Here is an 11,529-nt window from a genome sequence, read left to right on the forward strand (position 1 = left end):
CTCGAACTCAGAAATCCGCCTGTCTCTGCCTCCCAAGTGCTGGGATTAAAGGCGTGCGCCACCACTGCCCCGTTTGGTCTGTGCTTTCACATGAATTGTGTAGCGTGTGCTTCCAAGAAGCATGCCAGTGGCTTTATCATACGTCACTTGGCCATCTTCTTCCTTAGACCTCAGTCATAATGCAACAAAGGCTAATTAAGTCAGACACTATATCCCCACCTGACTTTCTTCTTTACCTGGAGTAGATATATCCTTGGGCAGGCATCAGTTTTTAAGCTAAAAGTTGGTAACTTGCACTGTTTCTTTTCCTAGAGTGGGTCAGTGAGAAGCTAGGCCAGGTGAGAAAACTCTCGTCAGTGTGTAAGCTCAGTGTATTGCTATTTTCTCTAGATTATTATGTTCTTAATAAATGTAAAATAAGGAGCAGTGAATAGTTTGTCCAAAAGAGCCATAATTAACGTAGCATTACTTCACATATGCAGATGTGATCATGCTTTGTCAGCTGCAGATCATACATAGTGGAGAAGGAGGTAGCTCAGCTTTGTACTGAGACAGAACTAGGAATCATATGGACCTGATCTGTGAGCATTCAAATGTAGTTATAGTGTTATCCGTCACTTCGGCTTCTAGGACATTTGTCACCAATGCCATTTTGTCTCCAGATTTGAATTATTTTGTCATTTCAGTATTTTAGCGGGCATTCTGCAGATCATTCTTAATTGCTAATATCTACATGAATTATGGACATGTGCTACACACTTAGACTCTTTGATATTCATTTTTCTGCATATAAGCAGCATTTATGTTCTCTCCATAGTCCGTCAATCACAGTTCGACCCTGAATGAGCTACAGTTAGGGAATGGATAGGAAGTCAACACAGTTTATGTGCTTTCTGTATCAGCGCTTTACCAGAACTCCAATAAAGCAGTCCTTCTCTCCCTTCCCTCTATCCCTCCCTCCTTTCTCCTTTAAAAAATAAATTAGAAAATAAGAAATAGAAATATGGTAATTGGAAGAAAAGAAAATATATGAAGGTGAGGACAAAGATTTCAGAACAGTCTAGGCGGGCTGTATGTTGATATTATTAATGCTTTGTTGGTCAAAGTAGCCAGCTTTGTTTTTTGTCTTATGCTATCAGTTATAGAACTTAATCCACCAAATAGTAATCTGATTTCCCCATGCATTATTTCATTTTTCCTTCTCCTATCATAGGAAGTTGTTATTGCAATCATTTTACAGATGAGGAAACTGAAAACACAGTTACTGGCTGAACTGGGACTTTGTCTTCATCACTGACAAAGCAAGGCTTACAGGCAGATAAACCCTTACGGTGGAGCAATGCGTACTCTCTTCAGCAGCTCTGCCCATCCTCCAAAAGCTTAGACTTGGCTATGAAACAGGAAAGTGTCTGTCTTATGAATCGATTGGTTTGATCTAAGTGAACGGCAAAGTAAAGACATGAAATGTCCATAAAGCTCACTTATTTTTTATTTAAAGAACAAAATCCAGAAGTGTCCCCTATGTGCCAGCCTCTGACCCACAACAACACAGAGATTTTTATGCCTTTCAGTTTGTGCTACATTAAGAGATAATACATTTAAGAAGTAAAACAGTCAAGTTGTAAATTCTTTGAACAGAATAAAGTATGGTAGGGCAAATGGTTCTACAAGTGTTTAGTGGGGGTGGGGGGTGTTGCTGCCATGTCTCTTTGAATAGTGATTGCTGTTTAGCAGATGTTTGAGCGAAGGTTTGAAGGAGATGAGGTTAGCTGTCTGGATTGCTGGGGAAGAGCATTGCAAAGGCCTTAGCCATTGCAGGAGCGCTAGTGTGGGAAGTTGTGTGGTTCATTTTCAAGGGTGAGGTAGGGGTATGGCTAAACTTAAATGCACGGATAGGGGAACGGGGAGAAGATACCATAGCGGCAAAATGCACGGGAGGGTCAGAGAAGTACTTGGGCTTTTATCATGCTAGAAGGGGGCCGTCTAAAGGAGTTGAGTTGCGGAGAGGCAGAGAAGTCTGACCGAGATTTTTAAAACCTCACTGCAGTTGCTATGTTGTGAACACTTGAACTGGGCAAGCAGGAAGACAGCTGTGTCATTAAGTACCCTGTGGCATCTTCAGGCTTTATAATATGTCCACATCTGCTGTCTCATGTGACTTTCAGAAGAGCTCTGTGACAAATTTGCTATTCTTTTTTCATGAATTTGCTGTTAGGAATTAGGCTTAAAGAACTAAGCTAAGGCCGGCGTTTGAGTCACGTCTTGAATCCAGATCTTCTACCTTCAGTTTCTGTGCTCTTTCCACTTTCCCACATTAGACCCAAAGGTCTTCATGATCTTCCTCAGCTGGAAGCAATTCAGCCTTCATGTGTGGGTCTCGGAACAACAGCAGTCTATGGTTTGGGGTGATGAGAAACAGTGTTACTCTTACCTGTGGAGATGCTTTCAATTTAAAAGTGGTCTGCTTGTACCTTAAACAGGCATGCCCAGGGTACACTTGGGTATGTGCCATTTTATGTTCAGCCACTTGGTGTGAAGATTCAATATCTGAAGTCTTAAGGATTAAGTGGCCTCACGAATAATCTAAAGCAGTTGTTGACGTTAAGAATTTCATAAAGTAACAAAAGTAATGCTTCTTTCAAACTTTGGGGCAAATTGAAACCATTCATGTCCTATTAATCTATGCTTTTCAGGATCATTGACCCGTAACACGAGCAAGGCTTTTTGTGTAATGGTTATCCTGTGGATTAGAATTACTGTGACTCTTAGTGGATAGTATGTTGATTGTAGAGTCATAGATCACGGAGACGCACGCTTCCTCAGTATTTGCTATTTTATTTTAAACTATGGACAGAACCTGGTTTAACTGAATTATAAAAAGTTTAGTTAGGGGGCTGGAGAGTTGGCTCAGGGGTTAAGAGCACTTTCTGCTCTTGCAGAGGACCCAGATTCGGTTCCTGGCACCCACATGGCAGCTAACAACTATCTGTAACTCCAGTTCCAGGGTATTCATCCCCCTTCTGGCTTCTAAGGGCACTGTATGCACATGGTATGTGCAAAGACATACTTGCAAGCAAAACATAAAAACCAGATAAAACAAAAACAAATAGATTTTTAAAGTTTAGTTAGCTGTTTTGTCAATATTCAGAGATAGAAAGTCAGCGGGCGCACACTCACCTACTGCATGTCCTTGCTGTGCCTGACTCATCCTTTTGTGTTCTTGGAAATTTAATTTTTTCCCAATATTACAAAAATACTCAGGCCAAGAATCTAAAAGTTCATATCAACAGTACTTTTCTCATACCCTTTTGTATGCTTGACCACTTTAAGAGCTGCCAAATTCCTCTTGATATTTGTAATATGACAATTATTCTTAGATAATCCTGAAATCTGGCAGGGGAATGAAATTCTTTTAAATACTAATAGATACAAGGAAACTGTAAATATGAATTATTCTTGTAACTAAATTTAATTTTTCCCACTTATTTCAGAGTTCAAGTATTTTTTCTTTTTAGAAATTTCATTTTAAGCATTAAAATATGCATGAATTGTAACTCCTTGCTACACAAAAGAAAGCAAAAAAAAAAAGGATGGTGATTTATTTATTCTATTATTATTTTTTGTTGTTGTTGTGTTTTCAAGACAGGGTGTCTCTGTGTAGACCAGGGTGTCCTTGAACTCAGAGATCCATCTGCCTCTGCCTCTCAAGTGCTGGGACTAAAAGTGTGCGCCACTGCAACCCAGCTAACAGTGACTGTCTTAATATACTTCTTATCCAGACTAGTAGGTGGACAGTAAACTCACGGCTTAGCTTATTTAAATCCCAACTGTTGCCTGTCGCTGAGTCCCTTGCTCAGAGTATTATGTTGCCTCTATATAATGAAGTGTGGTGAGATGCATTAAGTGAGATTTAAACTCTTTAGTTAAAAGAAAGGTGTTATTCCAGGAAGTGGCTGTGGTGACAGCTGTGGGTACATTGTTATTACAACGTCCAAATCATTACCTGTAGAAGAAGTGAGGAAAACAGTGCCATAGTTATGTTATTAAATGCCCAAGATAAGTCAGCTTAAAAAGCAGAAGGGTTTATTTGGCTCTTGATTTCAGAGGTTTTAGTGTGTGGTCTCTGAGCTCAGTTGCTGGGAAGTGAAAGAGACAGGCAAAGGAGGGACTAGGATCCCAGTATCCCTTATCTGACTTCTGTCTACTAGATTCTACCTCATAAAAGTTCCACCACCTCCCAAGGGACCCAAGCCTTTAGCATATAATGTAATTCTAGGGTTTTTAAAAGCAGGTAAAACACTGCTTTTGTTTAGTCAGTTTATACATATGGGCATTTATACTTATCAAAATTATTTTGAAATTGTTCACTATGTACAGGGTGCCAGGGCGCCAGGCCTTGAGTACTTAAGGACATCAATGTTTTGACGTATCTCTAGGCCTTAGTTATTTGCTGTATGTGTGAATCTATAAGGCCAGTCTTACTTGCTTTCTAGCTACATGTAGCATACATGCATACTGTTTTTATTTCAACCGATTCATTTTGTTGTTGGTGTTGGTTTTGGTTTGTTTTTCAGCATGCTGGAGCCAGATTCCAGGACAGTGAAACCCAGTGTGAGCCCTGCCAATCAAAGGAGGCATCTCTTAGAATTTTCAAAGAAAGAAGTTAAAGACACATCCGATGGTGACAACCAGAAAAACAGTTACAGGTGGGACCACCTGCTGACCTTAGTGATATCACTTTACATGTAAATTGGTCACATGAGTTTTGGCTAGTGGAACAAGTGAGCTAGTCATGCCATTAATGTACTGAATTTTAATGATCAGTTTTCTTATTTTTCCAAATGTGCCCAGGTTTTCCTTCCATATTCTATAATTTTGATTTCTGTGGTTGTCCATAGGAGATCTTTCAAAATTTTTATTTTAACTTTAATAGTCTTTGGATTTACAGGGTTTGATTAAATACAGTTAGTTGCTAAAAAGAAGAAAAATTGTTGATTTGATACTTGAAAACACACTTATTTTAGGTCATCATTATAGGAATATTATTTACTCTAAAATAATCATAATAACCAGAAGCCTTCATGTATTTGCTCACATTAGCATGAGATAAAATGCTGACTCCTGTAGAGGTCTGGGCAACTCTCAGGGTGAAATCTGTTACCTTGAAAAGAATATTTGAAAGATGTAAACCAGCTCTGTGTCCTCTACCAGTGTCACCACTGGAAAAGAGATTATAGATTCTTAGGTCTCTTAAAGTTCTACAGAAGGTTATTGTAGAACGATTTATGAGCTTTAAGCAAATGTTAGGTCATTAGTGTGAAGTTCTTGTCTTCATCATCATTATCATCATCATCATCATTGGTATTAGTAGTAGTATTTTTTAATACAAAATACTAAAAAAATTTGTGAAACATTAGAAAACATCAGGTATGGATTTGTTCTGAACTGAATTTTAGATGTTTATATGTGCTGTCAGGACACCTGTATATTTTTTCCTTTGAAAAAAATAAATTAAAAATTTAAATTGCTATTATTTTACTAGTTTCCTATCTCTTAAAATGATTTAAATATTTTAACTGACACAGTGATTGTGCATATTTATTGACTACACTGTGTCTGTCATTTTGATGTTAATAATATATAATGATTGGCCAGAGTAATTAATGTATCTATCATCTGAGACAGATATTCATTCATTTTTTGAGTTGAGAACATTCAGATTCTTCCTATTAGATGAATTACTTGATGCATTGTAGTTAACCAGAGTTTGCTGTGCTTCTTCTCCAGTCACTCTGGCACCCATTAAGGACTCTCCTTCCACAGCCCTCCCTCTCTCCCCCATACCTTTTTAGACTCTGATATGCATGATTATATAAAAAACAGAACAACCCTCCTCCCCCTGGGGCAGGAGGAACCCTGTGATGGCAGGTTCTTAGCTTGCACATCTAACAGAGAAAATATGGTACTTTTTATGTGTGTGCCTTGTTTCCCTTAATGCATCGTCCTATAAATCTGTCCTATAAATCTGTCAGTGAAAACAGCAGAATTCCAGTGTCTGGTTTCATTATTCGTCATCAGTGGACAGGTAGGTTAATTTCCGTGTCTTGACTATTGTGACTAGTACTGTACTAAACATGGGCATGCAGATAGATGTCTATTTGACATGAATTTTGATTTCTTAGAAATGTTTCGAGCTCTCTGAGGAATGTGTATTTGTGAAAATAGAAATCTTTGTCTTGCTCCTGAGCTTAAAGGAAAACATTTCAGCTTTTTCCATTTAGTATGATGTTGGCTAGGATCTGTCATATGTGAGTTTTATAGTGTTGAGGTAATTTTCTTTTATACCTAATTTTCTTTTCATTTTTTTTTCTTCAAGATAGGATGTTGAGTTTTACTACATGCTTTTTCTTTGTCTTTTGAGACAATCATAAAGTTTTTGTTTTCCATTCTGTGGAAGCAGTGTGTTACACTCACTGATTTGTATATGTTGAGCCATCTTTGCATTCCTGTAATAAATCCTGCTTGATTATGATGTATCACCTTGTTGATATGTTGGCTTTGAGTTGCTAGTACTCTGTCAAGAATTTCAGTAGCTATGATCATCAGAGATTTGGGTCTGTGGATTCCTCTTTTGATTGTGTTCTTGTCTGGTCTTGATGTCAAAACAACTTTGGAAAGGTTTCTTTTCTTTCACTTCTTTGGGCTAGTTTTAGATAAGTTTACATCAGTGTTGTTTTGTTAGTTTGTGTTTTGAAAGAGTCTCATTAAGGTTCCAGGCCAGCCTCAACTTAATAATCTTCCTATCTCAGCTTTTGGGACGACAGGCAAGCTGATGTGTGCCACACTCATTGGCTCTTCTTTTGCAGTTTGGTAGAATTCAGCAGTGAAACTGTCTAGCCCTGGGTTTGTATTCTTTTGGGATTGGAGATAGGGACTTTTTATAACAATTTCAGTTTTCTTACTTGCTGTGGGCCCGTTCAAGATGTATCCTCATCTGTAGTTTCAAATGCCTCATTTTGTCTCAGTTTAGGAGAGTTACAGTTCAAATAATGGAAGGATAAGTTATAATCTTATTGTTTAACTGTTATATTTGTTTGTAATTAGCATATTACTGCTAGCAAATTGCAGTTGCATAGTTTTTTCAATGTTAGTAGTATATGTATATATACATATTTGTATTTACAATAGTATAATTTATCAGCCAAACTGGGACACTTTTATGAAAGAATATTAGTACTATTGTGATAGCTAGTATTTGTAGAGAGCCGCATAGTGCTGCGCCTTTAAGATGGCACTGGTCTCTGCCTTCCGCCACCTGCTGGTGAGGACTCTTAGGAGTAAACAACTCCTTATATGGCAGTGGCAGTTTTGTGTGTGTGTGTGTGTGTGTGTGTGTGTGTGTGTGTGTACCTATCTGCTGTTGCCACATGGCAGACGGGGGTTGGCTAGCCCTAGAGAACTTAAGCCTGGGAGAGGCTTCCCTCGGGGTCGTCAGTTAGAAGATTGTTCAAAGGTCCTGAATAAACTGCTTGGAGAAGAGCTCGTGCATTGCATCTTCCTTGCTGGTTGAGGGTGACATAGGACATAGGACATAGGACATAGGCTTAAACCACAGTTGTTGTCTAGTAAACAGGAAAGGGTGTTTTCCACGTGAGGCATCAGCCACAGCGTGTCTTTAGTCTAGGGATTCTCATCAACTCTAGCTCCCAGCATTGCACTTTCCTTTAGTGATGTATTTGCTGACATTTCTTTTATCTGTATAGAATGGATGGCAAAGAGCCTAGATCGCTGATCATTTTTGAGTTAGCAGGGTCTCCAGATTGCATGCCCACTTAGACTGTCCCCTTCCTTTCTCCCTTTAACCCTGTGTAGTCTACCTTGTATTTCTCTATCAGATGGTTTTCTTCTCTCTCTCTATTTTTTTGGGTTTTTTTTTTTTTTTTTTTGGTTTTTTCGAGACAGGGTTTCTCTGTGTAGTCCTGGCTGTCCTGGAACTCACTCTGTAGACCAGGCTGGCCTCAAACTTAGAAATTCGCCTGTCTCTGCCTCCCAAGTGCTGGGATTAAAGGCGTTCACCACCACCGCCCAGCTTTCTTCTCTATATTTTTGGCAATTAGAACAAAGTTAACCAGCACAGGTATGCATAGCCAGCACAGGTGTGCAGAAAGCATCGCTAGAGTTTAATCATATGGAAAGAAAATTACAGGTCAAAAGTATAGTTTTGAAAGCAATTTTGGGTTTTTCTCATGGAATTCCTGACTTTGTTAAATATGCAGGTGTGATTTTCAAATGATGTGTGTGTGTGTGTGTGTATGTGTGTGTGTGTGTGTATGTGTGTGTGAATGTTCCATGTAACTTTTTTCTCATGTGTGCCATACTCAGAAATCATTACTTTTATTTGAAATTAGTTGTTCATTCTAGTAGGTGTGAGTGTTGAGGGTGGGTTGGGGGGCATGTTTTCATTGTGGCAAATCTAATGGCAACCCATGTGCTCACCTTGAACTTTGTTCAAGATTTGGCTAAGTGAGTCACTCCCTAAAAGATTTTTCCTTCTGCATCATTATAACTTTTAGCCAGCCTGCCTGCCTTCCTTCCTTCCTTCCTTCCTTCCTTCCTTCCTTCCTTCCTTCCTTCCTTCCTTCCTCCCTCCCTCCCTCCCTCCCTCCCTCCCTCCCTCCCTTCCTTCCTATCTTTCTTCCTTTCTTCCTTGACCGTCTGCTGTTTGTGGTGTTAGGGATTCAGTGCAGGGCCTTGTATAGGCAAGTACTCTATTACTGTGGTATTTCCTTGTGCCTGATTAATTGAGACAAACTCTTGCTCTGTAGCACAGACTGGCTTTGAACTTGTGACCCGCCTTCCTTCACGTCCTCTGTGCAAGCTTATCGTGCCCACTCAGTCTTCCTTCCTCCTCTCTGATTTTCTTTGTAAGCTTCTCCTTTGTCTAGATCCCAAGCTTTAGAGCTGAGAACTGTGTTGATCTCCTGCTGAAGTGACTCGTCTGTACTACAGCTCCATATGTGTACACATGGGTGATTCTCAAATTCTGGGTCACATGTTGAACTTCTCATATACATGCTCACGAATCCAGTCGTCTCTGACTTTTTCCCTTTTTGTATTTAACTAATATTTGGTTTTGGTATAATTTTAAGGCTTAAGGATAATTGGGGTATCTCACTTCTCTACTTAGTAATTTCCCTTTTATTCAGCAAGTCCTACTTATGATCTGGTCTCTGTCTTCCCAACTTCCTCTTCTGTCTGTCCCACATGCCCACAGTTCTTCAGCAATCTTCTGTTTCTTGAGTGTGCTTTTTTTGTCAGTTGCTTTTGTTGAGTATACTCTTCTCCCAGTTTCTGTGCAGCTGGTTCCTCTTGTCGTCTAGCCTGACTTATGTCATCCTTCCCTTAGACTGTCTGTCTGATCTCAAGGAGATCCTGCCATACTTGCTATCTGAGTCCTTTGTTTCTTTTACAACAATTAGCATGGTTTTGCTGTATTTTATGTATTTGTTTTCTTGTGTTTGATCTGCCTTTCCTGTTAGCTCTTTGAGAATTTACTTTTGTTCTCTCTTGGATTAACCAGCACATAGGCGGTATTCCATAAATATTGAACGAATAAGTGAAAAGCATGAAGCTTACCATGTTTAATTGTGTATATTTTTGTATTTTAGCATATCTAATTTATAAATTCAGAGCATATCATACAAAAAATTGAGAAGAGATGTAAGATTTCTTAGTGAGATAGATTGAGATACAGACTGAAGGATATAACTAGTAAGAGCAGGATATAACTAGTAATAGCAGGATATAACTAGTAATAGCAGGATATAGCTAGTAGTAGCAGGCCCGGTTCACATTCTGATTTTCAACTCAGGTTTTGTTTCTTATCGTACTCTATATATGAATCACGTGACATAAAGCGGTAGCATAGGTACAAATATGTACTTTTTAAGTTAATGAGTAAGTAGTCATTGTCATTTAGTGTTTGTTACTGGCTTAAGGGCATCTACAGTTCTAAAATTTTTATTCAGTTTTTCAACTTTGTCACTTTTCTCCTGCCAAATATTTTAGGTCTTCCTCTACCCCCACTTCACACAAACTTGCTTGGGTAGACTGTTGAGTTTTGTTGTCTCGGAAAGGCAAATGACCACAAACCTGTAGGCCTGTCATATAATAATAAATAATAATAATAATAATAATAATAATAATATTTTTTTCCTGTCAATTGCTAACTCTTCCTCTTAATTTCTCCTCTACTCCAGCAACATCAAAGTTTAATGAATTCACACACAGCATGTTCTGCACAATAAATAGTAGCTTAGCAAATGAGAATTACTCTGTTATCTCTTAGAAACTGAGAGAATGACAGTTCACCATATGGTTTATACTTGATTCTTTCCGTTATGTTCATTTCGATCCTGCAACGTGTTCAATTTGGTATATGTTTATTTTAATGAAAGTTGACACTAGTAAGCTTTATAAAACTTATGATTGAAGGAAATGATCTTTGTGTATGTTTGTTTCAGATATGATCATTCTGTGTCCAATGACAAAGCCTTAATGGTGCTAAGTGAAGAACCCTTACTTTATATCCCTCCACCTCCATGTCAGCCCCTGATTAACACGACAGAGTCTCTCAGGTGAGGGCTATGGATTGGTGTAGAAACTACTGCATGGCCTCCCATGGCAAACTTCCGAACGAAGAAAAGCATTTCTTCAGCTTTACTAAGAGGCCAGGAGAATCTGACTTACTTGTTGGGTAACTGTAAGCCTGCCAGTTGTCCAGTAGAAATGGTGATGGGTCCATTCAATAGGATGATCGCCCACTTATGTGTGCCTTGTTTGAATGAAAGGATGAAGTGGATGTTAAAATTCAGGGCAAGGCTAGACTTGTGGACATGATACTGTCAGCAGACAGTGCCATTTTTCATAGTGGGGAGGTGATATCTGACTGTACTGCTCTGGACATATACTCCATTATTTCTTTGAATTTTGAACTTATAATTGAGGTGATTACCTTACAACAATGCATGTCTTAGTGGTTTTTTTTTTTTTTCCAAATTAAATCAAAAAGCATTGTTAAGTAGTCATGTTAGGCTGCTCTTTGGGTCTTATAAAATAGTTAAATTAATTTCCAACAAAAGAATAAGCCAGTTAATGACTATCAAATATATTTGATTACTCTGTTTTATAGGTTGAACCATGAACTTCGAGGCTGGGTTCATAGACATGAAGTGGAAAGGACCAAATCTAGAAGAATGACAAATAGCCAACAGAAAACCCGAATTCTCCAGGTCTGTTCTGCTTGTGTTTGAAGAAATGACAGTCCAGGCCTCTTCCAAGGGACTTGCTTTCTTCCCTGGGAGATTTGGGAACTTAAGCCTTAGTATTCTCACTGTGGCTGCTTCTGATGGATGCCACAGCCATTTCTGCCTACTCTGGCATGGTGCTGATTCCTATACTCCTGCTGTCTCTCTCTCTCTCTCTCTCTCTCTCTCTCTCTCTCTCTCTCTCTCTCTCTCTCTCTCTCCT

At 38.8% G+C, this 11,529-nt stretch overlaps 1 protein-coding gene across 2 annotated transcripts in view; it reads left to right on the forward strand.

The window, feature by feature from the left end:
* The window catches only part of Atf6 (activating transcription factor 6), a 164,176-nt gene that overhangs the window by 57,331 nt on the left and 95,316 nt on the right, over positions 1-11,529 (forward strand). For both annotated transcript variants that reach the window (XM_028781831.1, XM_028781832.1), the window contains exons 10-12: positions 4,575-4,706; positions 10,524-10,637; positions 11,192-11,291. In XM_028781831.1, coding sequence (XP_028637664.1) covers positions 4,575-4,706; positions 10,524-10,637; positions 11,192-11,291 — 346 coding nt within the window. The remainder of the gene's footprint in view (positions 1-4,574; positions 4,707-10,523; positions 10,638-11,191; positions 11,292-11,529) is intronic.

The sequence above is a fragment of the Grammomys surdaster genome, unplaced genomic scaffold, assembly GCF_004785775.1.
Source record: "Grammomys surdaster isolate TR1022 unplaced genomic scaffold, NIH_TR_1.0 554, whole genome shotgun sequence".
Taxonomy (NCBI): Eukaryota; Metazoa; Chordata; class Mammalia; order Rodentia; family Muridae; genus Grammomys; species Grammomys surdaster.